Source organism: Chelonia mydas, chromosome 1, assembly GCF_015237465.2.
Source record: "Chelonia mydas isolate rCheMyd1 chromosome 1, rCheMyd1.pri.v2, whole genome shotgun sequence".
In the NCBI taxonomy this organism is placed as follows: Eukaryota; Metazoa; Chordata; order Testudines; family Cheloniidae; genus Chelonia; species Chelonia mydas.
The window spans coordinates 204,296,094-204,311,689 of record NC_057849.1 but is presented as its reverse complement, the minus strand read 5'-3'; the positions used below and the strand labels follow the sequence as shown (position 1 = coordinate 204,311,689).

General features: G+C 43.4%; 1 protein-coding gene across 3 annotated transcripts in view; it reads left to right on the top strand.

The window, feature by feature from the left end:
- WARS2 (tryptophanyl tRNA synthetase 2, mitochondrial) overlaps positions 1-8,876 on the top strand; it is a 76,286-nt gene extending 67,410 nt beyond the window's left edge. For all 3 annotated transcript variants that reach the window (XM_037910194.1, XM_037910198.2, XM_043551295.1), the window contains 3 exons: positions 1,853-1,938; positions 5,135-5,253; positions 6,930-8,876. In XM_037910194.1, the coding sequence (XP_037766122.1) occupies positions 1,853-1,938; positions 5,135-5,253; positions 6,930-7,378 (654 nt within the window). In that variant the 3' untranslated portion in view covers positions 7,379-8,876. The remainder of the gene's footprint in view (positions 1-1,852; positions 1,939-5,134; positions 5,254-6,929) is intronic.
- Positions 8,877-15,596: the final 6,720 nt, after the last annotated feature.

Genomic DNA, 15,596 nt, shown 5'->3' with positions numbered 1-15,596 from the left:
CTCCTGAAAGGGAGAGGAAAAGAGCAGGGAGTGGGGAAAAGTAGAAAAGAGGTTTGAGGCTGAGAAAATCCTGACAGAAACAACCTTGTAATGGATCTGGAATGGCTGTTAAAATGGGTCAGAGAAAACCAGCAGCACCAGGCCACTCTGCAACAAAAACAGCAGCAGCTGCTTCAACAGCTTGCAATCCAGCAACAGCTGGGGCAGCAGCAGCAGTAGCTGACAGGGAATTAGCCACATGCCAACAGCAACAACAGAACCTGGAGCAACAGATGCTGTCAGTTCTCCGACCTCTAGGGTCACCTAGGGCTGTAGTGACCACTAACCCTGGGCCTCCCAGCTCAACACCATCCCTGGGGAAGCTGTCTAAGATGGGCACCACCAATGACCCCAAGGCATTTCTCACTCCTTTTGAGCGGGTGGCATCTGCCGTGATGTGGTCCTCAGAGCACTGGACCATGTTATTGGTGCCATCTGTCAGGACCGGCTCAAGCTGAATGCCATGAACTTGATTTGGCAACAGCCCAGGACTATAGGAGGGTCAGAGAGGCCTTACTTGACTGTTTAGATATCACCACCTCTCTGGGAAGAGTCCAGTGAGCCCCAGAGGCAAGCTTGGCAGGGAGAGAGTGATTGGGCTACCTGGCTGGAAGGACTCCAGTAAACCTGCTTTCTGGGCAACCCTGAAGTAAGGTGGTGTCACTGACCTGACAGAAGGGGCTTCTCTGTTGAGTTTGAACTTTTGCTTTTCCTCACCCATAAACAAAGTAAGAAGGCCTACAAGGATGGGGTGGTGGGGTGCACTGCAAGGGCTAAGAGGCTGGGGCCTGGACTGGGCTGCCCCTGTGGTGGTATTGGGGTGTGGCAAGGGGCCCCGAAGCCGAACGACGGTTTTACAAGGAGTCAGAAGAGAGACAAACAATGAGAAGAAAAAAAATCCAGAGCAATTTGGTTTGCAGAGTTCACAACTGGAGAGGGCTAAATACCTCCAGATGTTTATGGGTGTTTTTTCTCCCTTCCTGTTTTTTCTTCTTAATTAAATAAACCCATTCAAATTTAAATGCAACAAATAGTGTTAATGCAAAACTTAGATTAAAGCCAAGCTTTTCAAACCTGTGTTTCTCAAGTTGGACTTGTAAAGCAATATTTAGACATCTAAGTATAAGTGGTTGGACTTTTAAAACCCACAAATAGGAGCTGCAGGTGCTTGGCATCAGGCCCCCCTGTATTTAAGAGCCTGGAGATGGAGACAGGAGAGTGTGATCTGGAGGACGGGGAGAGTAAAAAGATATAGGAAAATATAAAGAAGTCTGGACAGATTTTAAGGATTTTTTTAAATGTAGCTACAGTTAAAACAAAAAGCAGGAAACTAGATACTTGAACATCTACAGACCAGCTGGTCCAGATGATATGCATCTAGGGTGTTAAAGGAATTAGGTATTGAACTTCTGAACCTCTGATAATTATTTACAAAAAGGTGGGTTAATCTGGAGGGTATCAGGACTTTGGATAAAAACAAGTGCTGCATACCAGTCTTCTAACACACAACAAAAAAAGGAGTGAGTTTGGCAGTTACCGTCCCACACATCTAATATCTCTCCCTAGTAAAGTAATAGAATAATATTATGAGACAAGATCTATAAATATCTCTAGAAAATAACTGAGCCATGAGCAGTAAGTAGCACTGGGCATTGAAAAAGCACGAATTCTATTAGGCTTGCTTCTTTGCTAGAATGACACAATCAGTGAATGAAGCAGACTCAGTAAGTAAAACTTATAACAAAAAAAATCAAAATCAGATGTTGACATCAGCCAAATGGATGATTTCCGTATGTCTTTCTTTTGCAAACAGGTAAAGAATGCCAGCCAGAATTCTGAAGGAACCGTTGGTCTATTCACATACCCTGTGCTTCAAGCTGCAGATATTCTGCTGTACAAGTAAGAGACAGAATGTGAGCCCACAGGCAACGTCTGTTCAACTGCTGTAAGACTAAAGTTCTTTGGGTCAACATGTTAAATATCAAGGGGCTTGAATAGCTGAGAGGATTGGGAATGGATGGCACACTTTCATCTTTCAGTCACTGATTAAAATCTTGCTCAGTTTGATAGTGATTAAATATCAGGCCACTGGAAAACCATTGAATGGTATTGTCTAAGAAGAGTTGGTCACCTCAGAACAATTTAGTGCATGTCCCTAAAATCACTAATAAAACTAACACCAATTGACCCATTCAGCAGTTGCATTGGACTGATTGACTGAATGGGCCACAGAGATTAAACTAGTTGTGGATCCTCAAGGTCAGGGCTGAATCATGTTGTTACTTCCAATGATGGACCTGCTATGAAGCTAGGGAGATTTAGTGTCCAGACCTTTCAGTTGGGCACTTTACACCACTATTAAATTCATTTACATTTTTTTCAAGTTCTGGTGTAGACTATGTTGTGTCGATGGGTGAAGAGTTTTCTGCACAAAGGGGCAGCCAAACCTCATGTGTTGCCTCCATGAGAAAGTTGAGACCCATTACAGAAGCATAGTTCTATACTAGTCAATTATCTTTGATGTAAGATTAGCAGAGGTCCCAGCTTTGACATGAGGTGTCATGACTGGCACCATCAGGATGTCGTGTAGCCATATGGCACAGTGTTGGAAGGAGTCTTCTGCAAATTGGGAAACTGTGAAGTCTCTTTTTTTTTTTTCCCCCACATTTTAACTTTTATACATCCCTGAGGGGACGTTTACTATACTGAAGAAATGTAGACAATATCCTTCTTTCAGTTACTCGTTCTTTTTTTTCCTGGTTCTTCCCGCACGTCTCTTGTAAACCTAATCCCTCTTCTTCTCCCTGCCCACCTACCCAGTGCTAGCAGCCTGACTCCATGCTTATACCACTCCACTCCAGCAGCTTGATGGTTCCACTCCACACTCCCGTTCTCCCCATACATGGCTGACCTATTAGCCCTTTGTTAGTTCCTAGGCTCTTTGATGAGGCTGAGATCAAGAGCTGGTAATGTGGAGGAAGGTTGCATCTGTGAATGAAGCATAATTAAGTCGGGTAATATGTAAAATCTTAATTAATGAATCTCAAAGACAGAGTAAATAGTACATTATGTTTGCAGATTATATTGAGTTGTGTGGGTTCATCAACTTCTGTGAAGACAGAAGAATGATACAAAAGGGCATGGAGGGTTTGGGAATATAGAGTAGGCGGGAATAACAAGGCTTCTACCTGGAAAAATACATCTTGGGTAAAATAATCCAAAGCATAGAGTCAATGGGAGGGGAAACAGTCATGTCAAAAGACTTAGGGATGATATTGCTAGTTTATATGTATCATAATTAGGAATATAGGGGTAAAAGTAGAGGGAAAATGTAATTTGAATATTAAAAAAAAATTCTTAACTGAGATCTGTTTGATTGTTGAATAGTTCCCCAAGGGGAATAATAGAAGCCCCATCAATTAAAGTAATTTTAATAAACAAAACACTGGCAACTTCACTATCAGAAACCATTCTGCACTGGGCCCTGGGATGGACTGAACTACCTAGATCTTTCCCATCTCTATGTAATAAGATTCTGTACTTTTGATTTGTACTTCCAGCTCATTTTAGCTCAACTTTTGCATATTAAGTGCTGGCTGACTGGAAACAGATGACAAAATAAGGAGGTGTCAGAGAGAGAGAGAGCACATATATTAAAAGATATATATTTAACAAGAGAGCTCTTTTATATTAAAAGGGATAGGAAATGGGACAAGAGGCAAGAGAAAATGGATAATTAGGAAAGGAGCAGCAGTCATAGAAGGAAGAGCAGGAAAAGGAGACGCTGAAATGGTACAAAGCAAAACTAACTGCAGAAATAAGAACACATAAAAGTGGCAGAAAAGATTCAGCAAATAAAATACCACAAACAAAATAAATGAATTAGGAGAAGGAAGCGAGGGAGAAATAAAACCAACTGAAGTGACCTTGGAGAAAAAAGAGGATTAGGAAGAAGAAAAAAAAGTTAATTAATAGAAGGTAAATAAATAGCATGTGAGAAGCAGGAGCAAAGACAGCAAGAAAACTAACATAAGAAAGAAAGAGTCATGCTGAGGCGTTTATAGAAACACAATATGTTTTCAGGTTAGTCGGATAACTTTGTGATCTTTACCATTTTGGCATATGGAAATGTTCCTTTTGGCCTGCTTAAGTGTATTGATTAAGGTAACTGTTTTTTCTGTGTTGTAAGACACTGTGATTTCCTATGGGCTACTGTGGCAGTTTTTAGCTTGTCTTGCTTACTCTTTGGTGGGTAGAGGGGTGAAGAGATTGACCCCCTGTAATTTAGGATCATAAGTAAAGAATGCCATATTGAATTGAAATTGTCTGGGTATTTAGAGACGCAGAATTTGAATTAAATTAGAATTTGGCCAGGACTTGGTTTATCATACACCAACTCTTTAAAAGTGCAGTGGAAGCTTTAATAAACAAAAGAGGACATGATTTCAAGTCTATATCTCACCTAAAAAATCACAGATTAACAGTGAGATTAATCATTGGAAAATTAATCATTAATCAGATTAATCATTGGAAAAAAACACAAGGGAAAGTGATGGATTCTCCATCCCTTAAAGTCTTCAAATCAAGACTGGATGCCATTCTGGAAGATATGCATTAGCCAAACACAAGTTATTGGGCTTCAACAGGGTAGTAACTGGATAAATTTGCATGACCTATGTTATACAAGAAATCAGACTAGATGATCTAATGGTCCCTTCTATCCTTAAAATCCATGAATGAATAGAAGACAGTGGGTAGTAGAAATCTTATGGAAAGTGGGAGACGCTTGCAGAACACAAGTGTACGTGCCAGTATTGTTACTTTTTCTGGTATATTTCCCATTTACGTTCAGACTTTGGTAAAAGGCTGTTCTTTTGCTGCTGAATCTGCATTTCATCCCATCAGACACAGCAGAACCGTATTAGACAGGATCCGTCTGGAATCTTGTTCACCCAGAAGAAAGCGAGTTAGCTGTGATTGAACATTTGGCTCCATCTGGCCCTCAACTATGGCAGGAGCTGTGACAGTCTCAGGTAACATTTCAATAGAACTAGAGAATTTTGCTGAGTTTCCTGTATCTGTCTTTTATTAAAAGGTCAACACATGTTCCTGTTGGAGAAGATCAAGTCCTGCACCTGGAACTGGCTCGAGATATAGCACAGCACTTTAACAAGAAATATGGAAACTTCTTTCCTGTGCCCAAAGCCATTTTAAGTGAGTAGGGAGAGGTGTGGTTAAATACTAGATTGCAGTGAGTTATTAAGGGTTGAGGTTTGACTTACAGGTAGGGTGAATCTATGTGGGAACAACTGGAAAGGGGGCAAACTGATGGCAAAGTAGATGAATAGAAAAGAATGAATATGGGGCTTTGAAAACCCCCAGAAAGGAATGTGTACAGTATCTGCTATTCCAGTCCTGGGGCCCCTCCCAATGCTCTGCTACTGCCTTTCAATCCTGCTTGGTTGCAGCCCCTGTCTGTTGTTGCAGGCATGGGCCTCTCATGAGGAGAGAGCATGTTTGATGGTGCCAATTAAGGAGCAATTTGTGATGCCCATTAGGGCGTTGAATGAGAGACCACCAACCAGCATAACGCTATAGTGTTTGCTTGTAGTAAATGCTGTAATTGAAGTTGCAAAGCAGTTTCTATTTTATTACGTTCATTACCATAGCACCCAAAAGTTCACTAGATGCTTTGACATATGCTTGTAAATTTCAAGAAGGCTCTTCATTGGCGCTAAACTTTCCATTCTTGGTCACAGCCTAAAGCTTAGGAGATTTTGAGGAAAATGTGTTCAGCCATTTTTCGCATTACGAGGCCATGAAAAATTTCTGAATCTTTCTGTAGAGCAAATGGCACATGTGGCGGGAAACATGAGCAGCTGAATACAGAAAAAGTGTGGTATCTTTGCATTAGCTCATAATCTAGAGGAATGTGCAGCCCCCAGGGGCAGGGAGTTCTCCCCTTAGAAAAGATTACACTGCCAGGGTATCATTAGTAGCCCTCTTTCCACTTTAAAGCCCCAGTTAAAAATGAGAGGTCACCCATGAGAATACAGGGTGTTACAAACCTTGGTGCAGTGTCTTGTGAGCAGTTTGAGCACCAATACTGTGATGTCTATGCAACAGTGATTCTGTGCTATGCGATTCTAGTCATTAGCTCAATGGCTCACACTGCGTTTTGTGTATAATAGTAACAGTGGGAAGAGACTGTGAATTAATGGAGTGGTGTAACTAGATGAATGTTGCCACATGCTTTATAGTACTGGTATCCTGTCTCGCATGCATGCATGTGTCTCAGTTATTTCTAAGGCACCTATCACCCTGCCAAAATCTAAGCAATGTTTTCCCCCTGCCTAGTTTTTGGGTAGATAACACCTGGGAGGGAGCAATTTCTAAGGAGCTCTAGGAGAGTTTCAGGGGCTTCTTGTGTGGGGCAGCTTCTCATGGTGAGGAGGCTGGTCATTTTGGGACCCTGGAGTGTGATCTGACCCAGCTCCCCAGTGTTACGCGATCCCTCACACACTTCTAGTTTGTGCTTCCTGGGTTACTCGCCTCGCCAATACCAGGTACCTAGAGGAGGAGGTGGATTGGTAGGGAAATCAGCATAGAGCCATAGCAGGCTGGAATCATCCCAGAAGCAGTAGGTAACTGGGGAGAAAGGGGAACTAGGTTCAGGTCCTTTGGGTGATTATGGGGAGAAAGGAGAATGGCTGGGGTGCTTTCGGTGGGAGAGAATGAAGATTAAGGATGAGTGTATTTTGTAATGCTTGAGAAAGTAATTGTTAAAGCAAGGCAAGCAGCCAGGGCAACCTGCTATAGGCTGTAGTATTCTCCTAAGAAAAGTCCCAAATAAGCATGAATAGAAAACCATGATCTGTTTGTCTTTTTAGGTACAACGAAGAAGATAAAGTCTCTCAGGGATCCAACAGCCAAGATGTCCAAGTCAGACCCTCAGAAGTTAGGCACACTCAATATCACAGACAGTCCAGAGGAGATAGTTCTGAAATTCCGCAAGGCTGTGACTGACTTCACCTCCGAGGTGACCTATGACCCAGACTCTCGTCCTGGTGTCTCCAATCTGGTGACCATTCATGCTGCAGTAACAGGACTCAGCATAAAGGAAGTGGTGCACCAGTGTATTGGTCTTGACACTGCACGCTACAAAGGGATAGTGGCAGAGGCAGTTATTCAGAAATTTGCGCCAATTGGGAACGAAATTAAGAGGCTCCAGGAGGACAAATCCCACTTGGAGAAGGTTTTACAGGCTGGAGCAGAGAAAGCCAAAGAACTAGCTTCCCTTGTGTATCAAGAAATAAGGAGATTAGTGGGGTTTCAATAGAACCTACCAAACAGTTGCGAATTTTCTTATTTCCTGCGATAGCTCTTGTTCATCATCTCCCATCTCAGAGTCTGAGAGAGAATTTTCTTTGTCCTGGAATATCAGACAAGAACAATCAGAGATGATTTTTTTCATGTGATTATGATACCATCTAATGGGAGCCATTCTGGATGGCCAAAGGAAGGACACACAATTTCCAAAGAAACTCACAAAACCAGAACAGTGAAGCTGACCAAATGAATTGCCTGTTTTCATAGAGCAACATAAAAAGTTGAAATAGAAGCCACGATCGTTGGGATGACAGAGTTGCTGCATTCCTGATTACTCCAGAAGGAGAGGAAGTCACAAGCTTCATAAAATCCTCCCCTATTACACACATAAACCCACAGAGAAAGACAGTTACACTATGCTGAATGTGATGGCAGAATGTGCTTCTGGATAACCAGAATAAAAATACATACCAGAGACCTGGAATGCCCAGGACATTGGTAGTGGGAAAGAGAGCCTTTCACCTCTAAATCCCCAGTTCAAATGCAGCCTAGTTTGGTAATGACATCTAGTCTGTATGAAACGAGTTGGGCTCTTAGTCCATTTCCCGATATATAAATGTCCATATTACAGAAATCACCATGACCATTGAAACTCCACTTCTTTTTGGCAGTCTCAGTAAAGAACTCATGGACTGAATGGAACCTGTACCCTCTATCCTGAACTCCCCTCTCACTTCTAAGTCATCTTAGTAGGTCAGGGCTAAGATACATTGGCAGGGGACTGTCTGTGTTGAGAAGCTTGCTCTGCAGCTGTCCATTTTGCAGCATTCTGTAGAGAAGTAAAGGCTTCAGCACTGTCAGTCCAGCACCAACTACAGGATTCATTTTAGAATCTGTTCCAGCAGGGAAATGACTTTCGGCTGGGAAACCAGAGAACTGGCCGTAAAATTAACAAAAACTGCTTGTGTAAGTGACTAGCTGAATACAAAGCCATGGTTATGATCAAAGCATTTTTCTCAAAATGAATAGGCCTAGGAATGAGAGCTGCACTCAGCCTCCACAGATCTTATTCCTCCCAAGCCCCAGTGAGAGAGCCTAGAATGAGTGAGCTGCTGCTGAGGAGCAGAAGGAAAGGGAGAAACTGGCAAAAAGGAATAAACTATTCTAAAGGCAATGGAATGGAGAGGGTAGAGAAGTGTTTAAAGCAATGCAAAAGCAATTATTGTACTGTTGCGGAGAATTTTGCTGCATCAGTGTGTTGATGCTTCACATTTGAAACCACTGTATTAAAACTTAAACTAAGTTTATAATATCACAACCATGGCAGGTACTGCAAAGAGGAAAACGCAAATTTAAAAGTGTCTGAAACATGTCTTCACTGTTTCTTTCTCCTGAGTTGGGAAAGGTGGAAGTTATATCAAGAAACTAGAGCAACTTTATACTCGTGAATCAACATGAACTGATCTTTTTTCTGTGTAATACAGACCAATAAAAAGCTGATGAATTTGTTTACTGGTTGGAGTGAAATGGTGAGTGTTCACTGACTCAGAATCCTTTAGCTCCTCTATATTGCAAAGCAAGAAATTCACAATTGGATGTCCCTACCATCCAAGCTAAGACCCGGGTTTATATATAAAGGATCTGTAGAAAGAGGACAATGGGATGAGAATTTTCAGGTAAGACAGTTACTAAAGCTAGTCAAGACTAGAGAAGGTATATGAATGGACACAAGGATGTCAGTTAGAAAACAAGTGCAAGATAATGTACATTGGAAGGATTAATTGCATCTATTCATACATATTGTTGGTTTCTAAATTAACACACAGGGAAAGACATGGGTGTCATGGACAGCTCATTGAAAATCTCTGCTCAATGGCCAGCAGTGGACCAGAAAGCAATTGTTAGGTTTCATGAAGAATAGGCTAGAACAGGGATCGGCAACCTTTGGCACGCAGCCCACCAGGGTAAGCCCCATAACGGGCCAGGCCAGTTTGTTTACCTGCTGCATCCGCAGGTTTGGCCGATTGCAGCTCCCACTGGCCGCGGTTCGCTGCTCCAGGCCAATGGGGGCTGCGGGAAGTGGGAGCCAGCACATCCCTCGGCCCACGCCGCTTCCTGCAGCCCCCATTGGCCTGGAGTGGCAAACCGCGGCCAGTGGGAGCTGCAATCGGCCGAACCTGTGGATGCAGCAGGTAAACAAACCGGACCGGCCCACCAGGAGGCTTACCCTGGTGGGCCTCAGGCCAAAGCTTGCCGATCCCTGGGATAGAAAGTACTACTGAAAATATTGTAACACCACTCTAAATTGATAATACTCAAGATAAAGACATACTGTTCGTTTCTGGATGCCCCAGGTTAAAAAAGTTATAGCAGAAATAGAAGATGGTCAAAAGGTGAGGAATAAAAATGAGAGACAAAGAGATTGAAAAGATTAGGACTGTCTTCTTTACAAGGAAAAGAAGAGGGAGCCATGATAGAGGTATATATAATAAACATTATAAAGAGAAGGTGGATTACATTCGTACATTGTCTTATAATATCAGAACAAGAAGTGTCCAATGAAATGTAAAAGACGACAAACTTAAAAACTGATTTTTTTAAAATTGTTTTACAGAATGTATGGCTAACCTGTGGAACTCATTTACACAAGATATTAAAGTGCAAGTATTCAGCAGGATTCAGAAAAACTTGCACATATATGAATAAAGAATATAAACCTATATGCTTCAAAGTATTAGACATGGACTATAAGCAACTGACTGATTATGCTTAAGAAGAAACTTATACTGTGGGCTCGTTATTCCATATCTGTTCATTGTGAGGATTTTTGTACTTTCATCTTAAAGCATTTGGTGCTTAGATGGACAACTAGCCTCATGCAGAATGGCAATTTCTGTATTTCTAAGGGAATTCTGTGCAACAAAATTCTGGTTTGGGACTATCTGAAGCAATTAGCTCACAGTTTATATCTATTTCTGTTTCTACATAGAAACAATTCAGTTCAAATCCACCCAATTTTATCAGGAAAGCATTGGGAGGGTCTTGGACCTGCCACTAACTGAAGCAGCTTAGATTAACCAAGCTGCCCATCACTAGACACTGTGATTAGGCTCATTACAGTTCTTCAGTTATCACAGATATAGCCATACAGTCACATATGGAGATGTTTCTCACTGGTACAAAATAACTTATTGGCTCTGAATTGTTCAAACTGAGCTGGCCAGTCTTAAAATGACCTATAAAAGAAAACAAAAATGTTGTATCCTTTTTGTTTCTTAATGATGTATGCAGAAGGCCCATAGGTATTTTTTTAATGTTTTTCCCTGCTTGTTTTTTACATTAGAAATTCAGCTCTCATCTGCTGTATTTTTCCTACGGGACAGCATGAAAGACTGGAGAACTCATATGGGTTACAAATGACGTCAGAGGTACCAGGAAGATAAACCTGATTAATTGGCAAGGGAAGGGATTTTTATTCCGCCTGTTTAAAACACTCTCTTGATTTCTGTTGACACCTGTTTAATTCAAATGCCCAACAAACACTTTGGTAAAATATATTTGTTAAAAATTCTATACTGTACCACATCAGATAAGATTAAAGGCTCCCAGTCCATTTCTTCCTCTTTTAAAGGGGGACCTCCAGCAAAATCAAGAAAGACAAGACAAATCTTGATATTCCTAGGCTTTGCTTTTGTGTTTTAATCTTTAGGTTGTTTGTTTTTTAAGAGAGATTTCAGAGCTCTGAGATATCAGAGCATACAAATTCTGCACAAATTCACACAAGCACTGCATGTGCAGACTGCAGCCACTCTGCATTGTGTTATGAATGTTGTTGAATTATTTTGCTTTAGCTCCATATGGGCTTGGGGTTCAACATTCCTCCCTTTCAAGCAAAGAAACAGGAGCAAGTGTGCTCTTAAAATAGAAATCTTTCGTACCAGTAAAATAAGGAGGAGACGGGGACAAAAGAGAGAAACTCCTGGCATGTTGGAAGAGTGGATTGTGAACAGACCATCTCTACCAGTCTCCAAGAGGTGTCACTGAGATTTTTCTGAGAAGCCAAAAACTCTGCTTGGAGCAGGGAGAGTGGTTCTGATGAAGGTCTCTCGCTACTGTAATTTGGCTTTATTAAATGTAAGGGTTTACCCCTGTTTCCGGAAAATTTCCTTCTTTCTTTTGTTTGCATTTAAGAGAACTGGTTTTTCCTTTTTATTTCTTTATTTTATTTTTCTTTCCTTAAACAAATTTTACACTTTTACCACATTTTTATAGAACATGTTGATCATTTTATTTTCTTTGGGACAACCTAAAAGTATGATAAAAATCTGGGGTTTTTTTTTGTTTGGGGGCTGGAGGTAGGTATTTTATATTTCACACATGCCAAGTTCAGAAGAGAAATCATTAAGTATGATTTCCACCCTAGCACAGGCCAGATGTGCAGCATATATAACCAATGTAGTTTAGTCCACACATGGATTAAAAAAATAACCAGGAAGGAAGTGTGAACTGTCCCATTCATCTCAATAGGTTTGTTTACTCTGAAACCTAATGTTAACTGTCAACACTATTTACTATTTCACTGCTGATCTAAGTACACACACACAAAGGAAGAGCCTGTTATGAATGTTTGCCCAGTCTACTGTGAATGGGATTCATTTCCATGGACGAAGCTGGAGAATACTACAGAGAGTGCTCGACTGTATCAGATTGTGCAGAATGTTCCACAGTGGAACTATCAGGCTGCTTGTTGTAAGAGAGTCTTTTCATTAAACTACCGTAATGTATAAAGGAAGATTTACTGAGCTAGGAGCCATGAGTTGTGGTTTCAGTTCTAGTGGCTGCTGTTTATGCTTCAGCATACTTCCTAGCCCCTATCACTGAACAAAGCTTTATGCCCCAACCCTAGAAGGCAGTCAAATATTAGTCCATTCTCTATTTTAAATATAGGTTTGCAACAAAATTGTATGATGTCATTTCAAACCGACTGAAAATTGAACCCCTGCTCTCTAATACAGCAGAGCTAAACTTCATCAGGTTATCCATGCTTCCTTTCATACTGCATGAACCAAATCTATGTGCTGTAGTTATCCTATCTGTAACCACTCCATCACGCTCCCTGCCTGCAACTAAGGATAGAACCTGGGATTCTTGATCTCCAGTGTGCTTCTGCTGTCATCAAAGAGTTGTGTAACCCACTGGAAAGTGTATGTCAAATCTCCCTGTAATATTTGGTCCGTATAAGGCTAGCAATGTCCCCAGTAGCTCAACTAGTTCAGCAATCTGTGATGCGGATTTAGAGGTCCAGGATTTGGATTCTGTTGTTGGGTGTGGGGTGTGGTTTCACAAAAGATAGGCTTGTTTTTCTGGGGTAGGTTGGTTTGTTTGCTTGTATGTTTGTTAATGATTTATTTAATTCACACAGTGAAATAATATCCTTTAAATAGGCTTTATAGTTAAAAAAATATCATAATCTGTCAGTTACAGCGTAACACAAAAGATACAATAGCAGTCAACGTGCTCATTTGTCACACATCTTGCTGGTATCACACACTGACAAGTTTGATGGTCAAAGAACCACCTTTTTATTTATTTTTAACCTAGCTGAGCTTTGGCTCCTAAACCTAACTACTCTCAAGCTGCTTTTGAGGGAAGAGGTTAGCTGAAGTGGCAATGTCTTTGTGATTTAGGAGAAAGTTTTAGTGGCTGATGTGTGGGTTGCCACTCAGGATTCTGAGTGAACTGGGGAGATTTTATGGATACTGGAACATCTGATGTGTTTTTTAACAAAATCTCCATAGGGCCTGGAGCAAAAGAAAAGTCTGATAAATTGTAGTAAATAAAGAGCAAATTCTCCCTTCAGGATACACTCCTGCAACTGCACAGAAAACAACTGCATTAGTGTAAGGGCAGAGTTTTATCCATGGTGTATAATGGCTCTTTATTACATGCCATGGTTCCCTGCTCCTTGAATTGGATTGTATTCTGGAGGGAGGAAGTTTGATCTTGTGAAAGCACAGGAATAGGAGTCTGAAGACCTGGCTTTGCATATGTTTCCTGTGTGACCTTGGGTAAGTTACTTTAGCCCTCTGTGCCTCAGTTTCCTCAGCTGTAAAATGAGGCTAATAAGCCTTCCTAAATTGGTTAGTCTCTAAGGTGCCGCAAGTACTCCTTTTCTTTTTGCGAATACAGACTAACACGGCTGTTACTCTGAAACCAGAGGTAAACTACTGTTTGTCAACCTAGAGGTGTAGCATTTCAACCTGACACTCTGCTAGTGGAGTGCATGGCATAGACAAACAATGAAACATGCCAGGGGACAGACATTTCAGTCCTGCATAATAAATAAGGAAACCAATGAAAGCATTATGCCTTTGTGTCTTTCAGAAACCTACAGGCCGGGCCTTCCTACCTTGGTTTTCTTGCTTTCTGCTCCAAGGGCTCAGCTGGCCTAAAAGAAACGTGCATGGCCCTGCACTATTGCAGCCCCTTCATCTTTCCTCTCTCCTGGCTTCTTGAAAGGGAGGGCCTCCACTGGGGATCTAATATCAAACGGGAAAGGGTAATGCCACTTCATGGAGGGGGGGAATAATTACCAAATTTCCTGAATAGTAAACAGCTTTAAAACCCCTGAACGCTTTCTATCTGGGCCCTAGTGGATGCCTGTACAGTTATATCATCCATCTGCCTGCTGCAGTTTGGGCTATTGTTGCAGCTTTCCTTCTCCCCCCCTCCCCCCCCCCCCAAAAAAGTTTGATTTAAAAAGTATCATAAACGTTAATAGCAGTGGGCCTGGCAGGACAAATTGAATGAATGCTTCAAAGTCCGTGGGCAGGAGGGAGTTTCTCCAGTGCGGCTTCCCCTTCTCTGCGGGGAATTCCACCGCCCCGGTGGAGAGCCCCGCAGCCGCACAGGCCGGGAGCGCCAGGCAGAGAGAGGGCCGGGGGACTAGTAGTAGCTCGGGACGGTCAGCAGGGGGCAGCGTGGTGACTCGGCTCGGGCGGCGGTGAGTCTGGTCAGCGGGCGGCGGGGGGCGGGTTACTCTCCGGAGGGGAACGGGAAGAAAGGGATGGGCGGAGAAAGCGCTGCCCGGGAACTGCTGAGTCCGCTCTCTCGCGGCACAGATCGCTCCCGTCCCCCACGCATCCCCCCCAGCCCGGCGCTGCTTCCTGCCGCTGCGCTGTGCGAGGCGAAAAGCCAACCGGGCTGGAGACCAGGGCGCAGCTCCGGCTCCCCAGAGGAGCCCAGCCTGGCTTTGCCGGTGGCGGGTGATCTTCCCTGGGGGCCCGCGGCGCTGGGGGGCAACCCTCCAAAGCGCCGACCCACGGAGTGGCCCTAGCGCCAGAGGCCGTGGGGGGGGGGGGGTGTCCCAGCGGCACCAGCCCTGTTCTGTGCCGGGGCAAAGCCCGCTCTCAAGCGGTCTGGTCCCTGGCCAGCCAGAAAGCAGGTCCCCAGCCCCACCCGGCTCCTCCGCCGCTTTCTGTGAGGCCCCCGGGGGTCCCACCGCCGCTGGGAAGGTCACGGATCGATAAAAGCAGGTGTCGCTTGAGATCAAGTTGCAGGAAACTCCCCATGGCCGCGGAGGGACCAGCGCCGGAGCGAGGAGTGCGGGATCGGGCCCAGTTTCAGCTCCTTGGAGCCCGAGGAACACGTTAGGATCCGGGTGTTGGGGGTTAGGGTGGGGGGGTCCCTTCCTGCAGCACTGAAATATTACACACCGTGGCCTGCCCCCTCACCTTGTAGATTTCAGAGCAGAGATGTCTCGGGCACAATCCCGCTCCCTTGGCCGGAGGAGGTTTGACACTTGGATCAGGCAACCTAAGGCGGTCAAGCGAGCCTGTGCCCGAAAGCAAACGTGAGTTTAATACAGGGTGAGAGACGCGTGTTGCTCTTTGGAGCAGAGACGCTGAGGCACAGATGAGATTAAAACGGTGCCCCAACCGCTCTGCTTTTCTTAAACACACACACAACGCGAGAGGGGCCAAGGATCAGCTTGGGCCGCAGGGCCTCCCTGAATGTCTAAGGCACGTAGGGGGAGACGCACGCTCGATTTCACTGGAAGCTTTTAAATATTCCGTTAAGGTATTTCCCCCATGCATCTTGCTAACCACTGCTGGAAGCCCAGTGAATGCATCCATATATAAAGGACCGCTACTTGGATGTGTCACTTAAGTACGTTACCCGGCTCTTGGTTTGTCTTTGATTCAGTTCTTCGCCTTGATTTATACCCG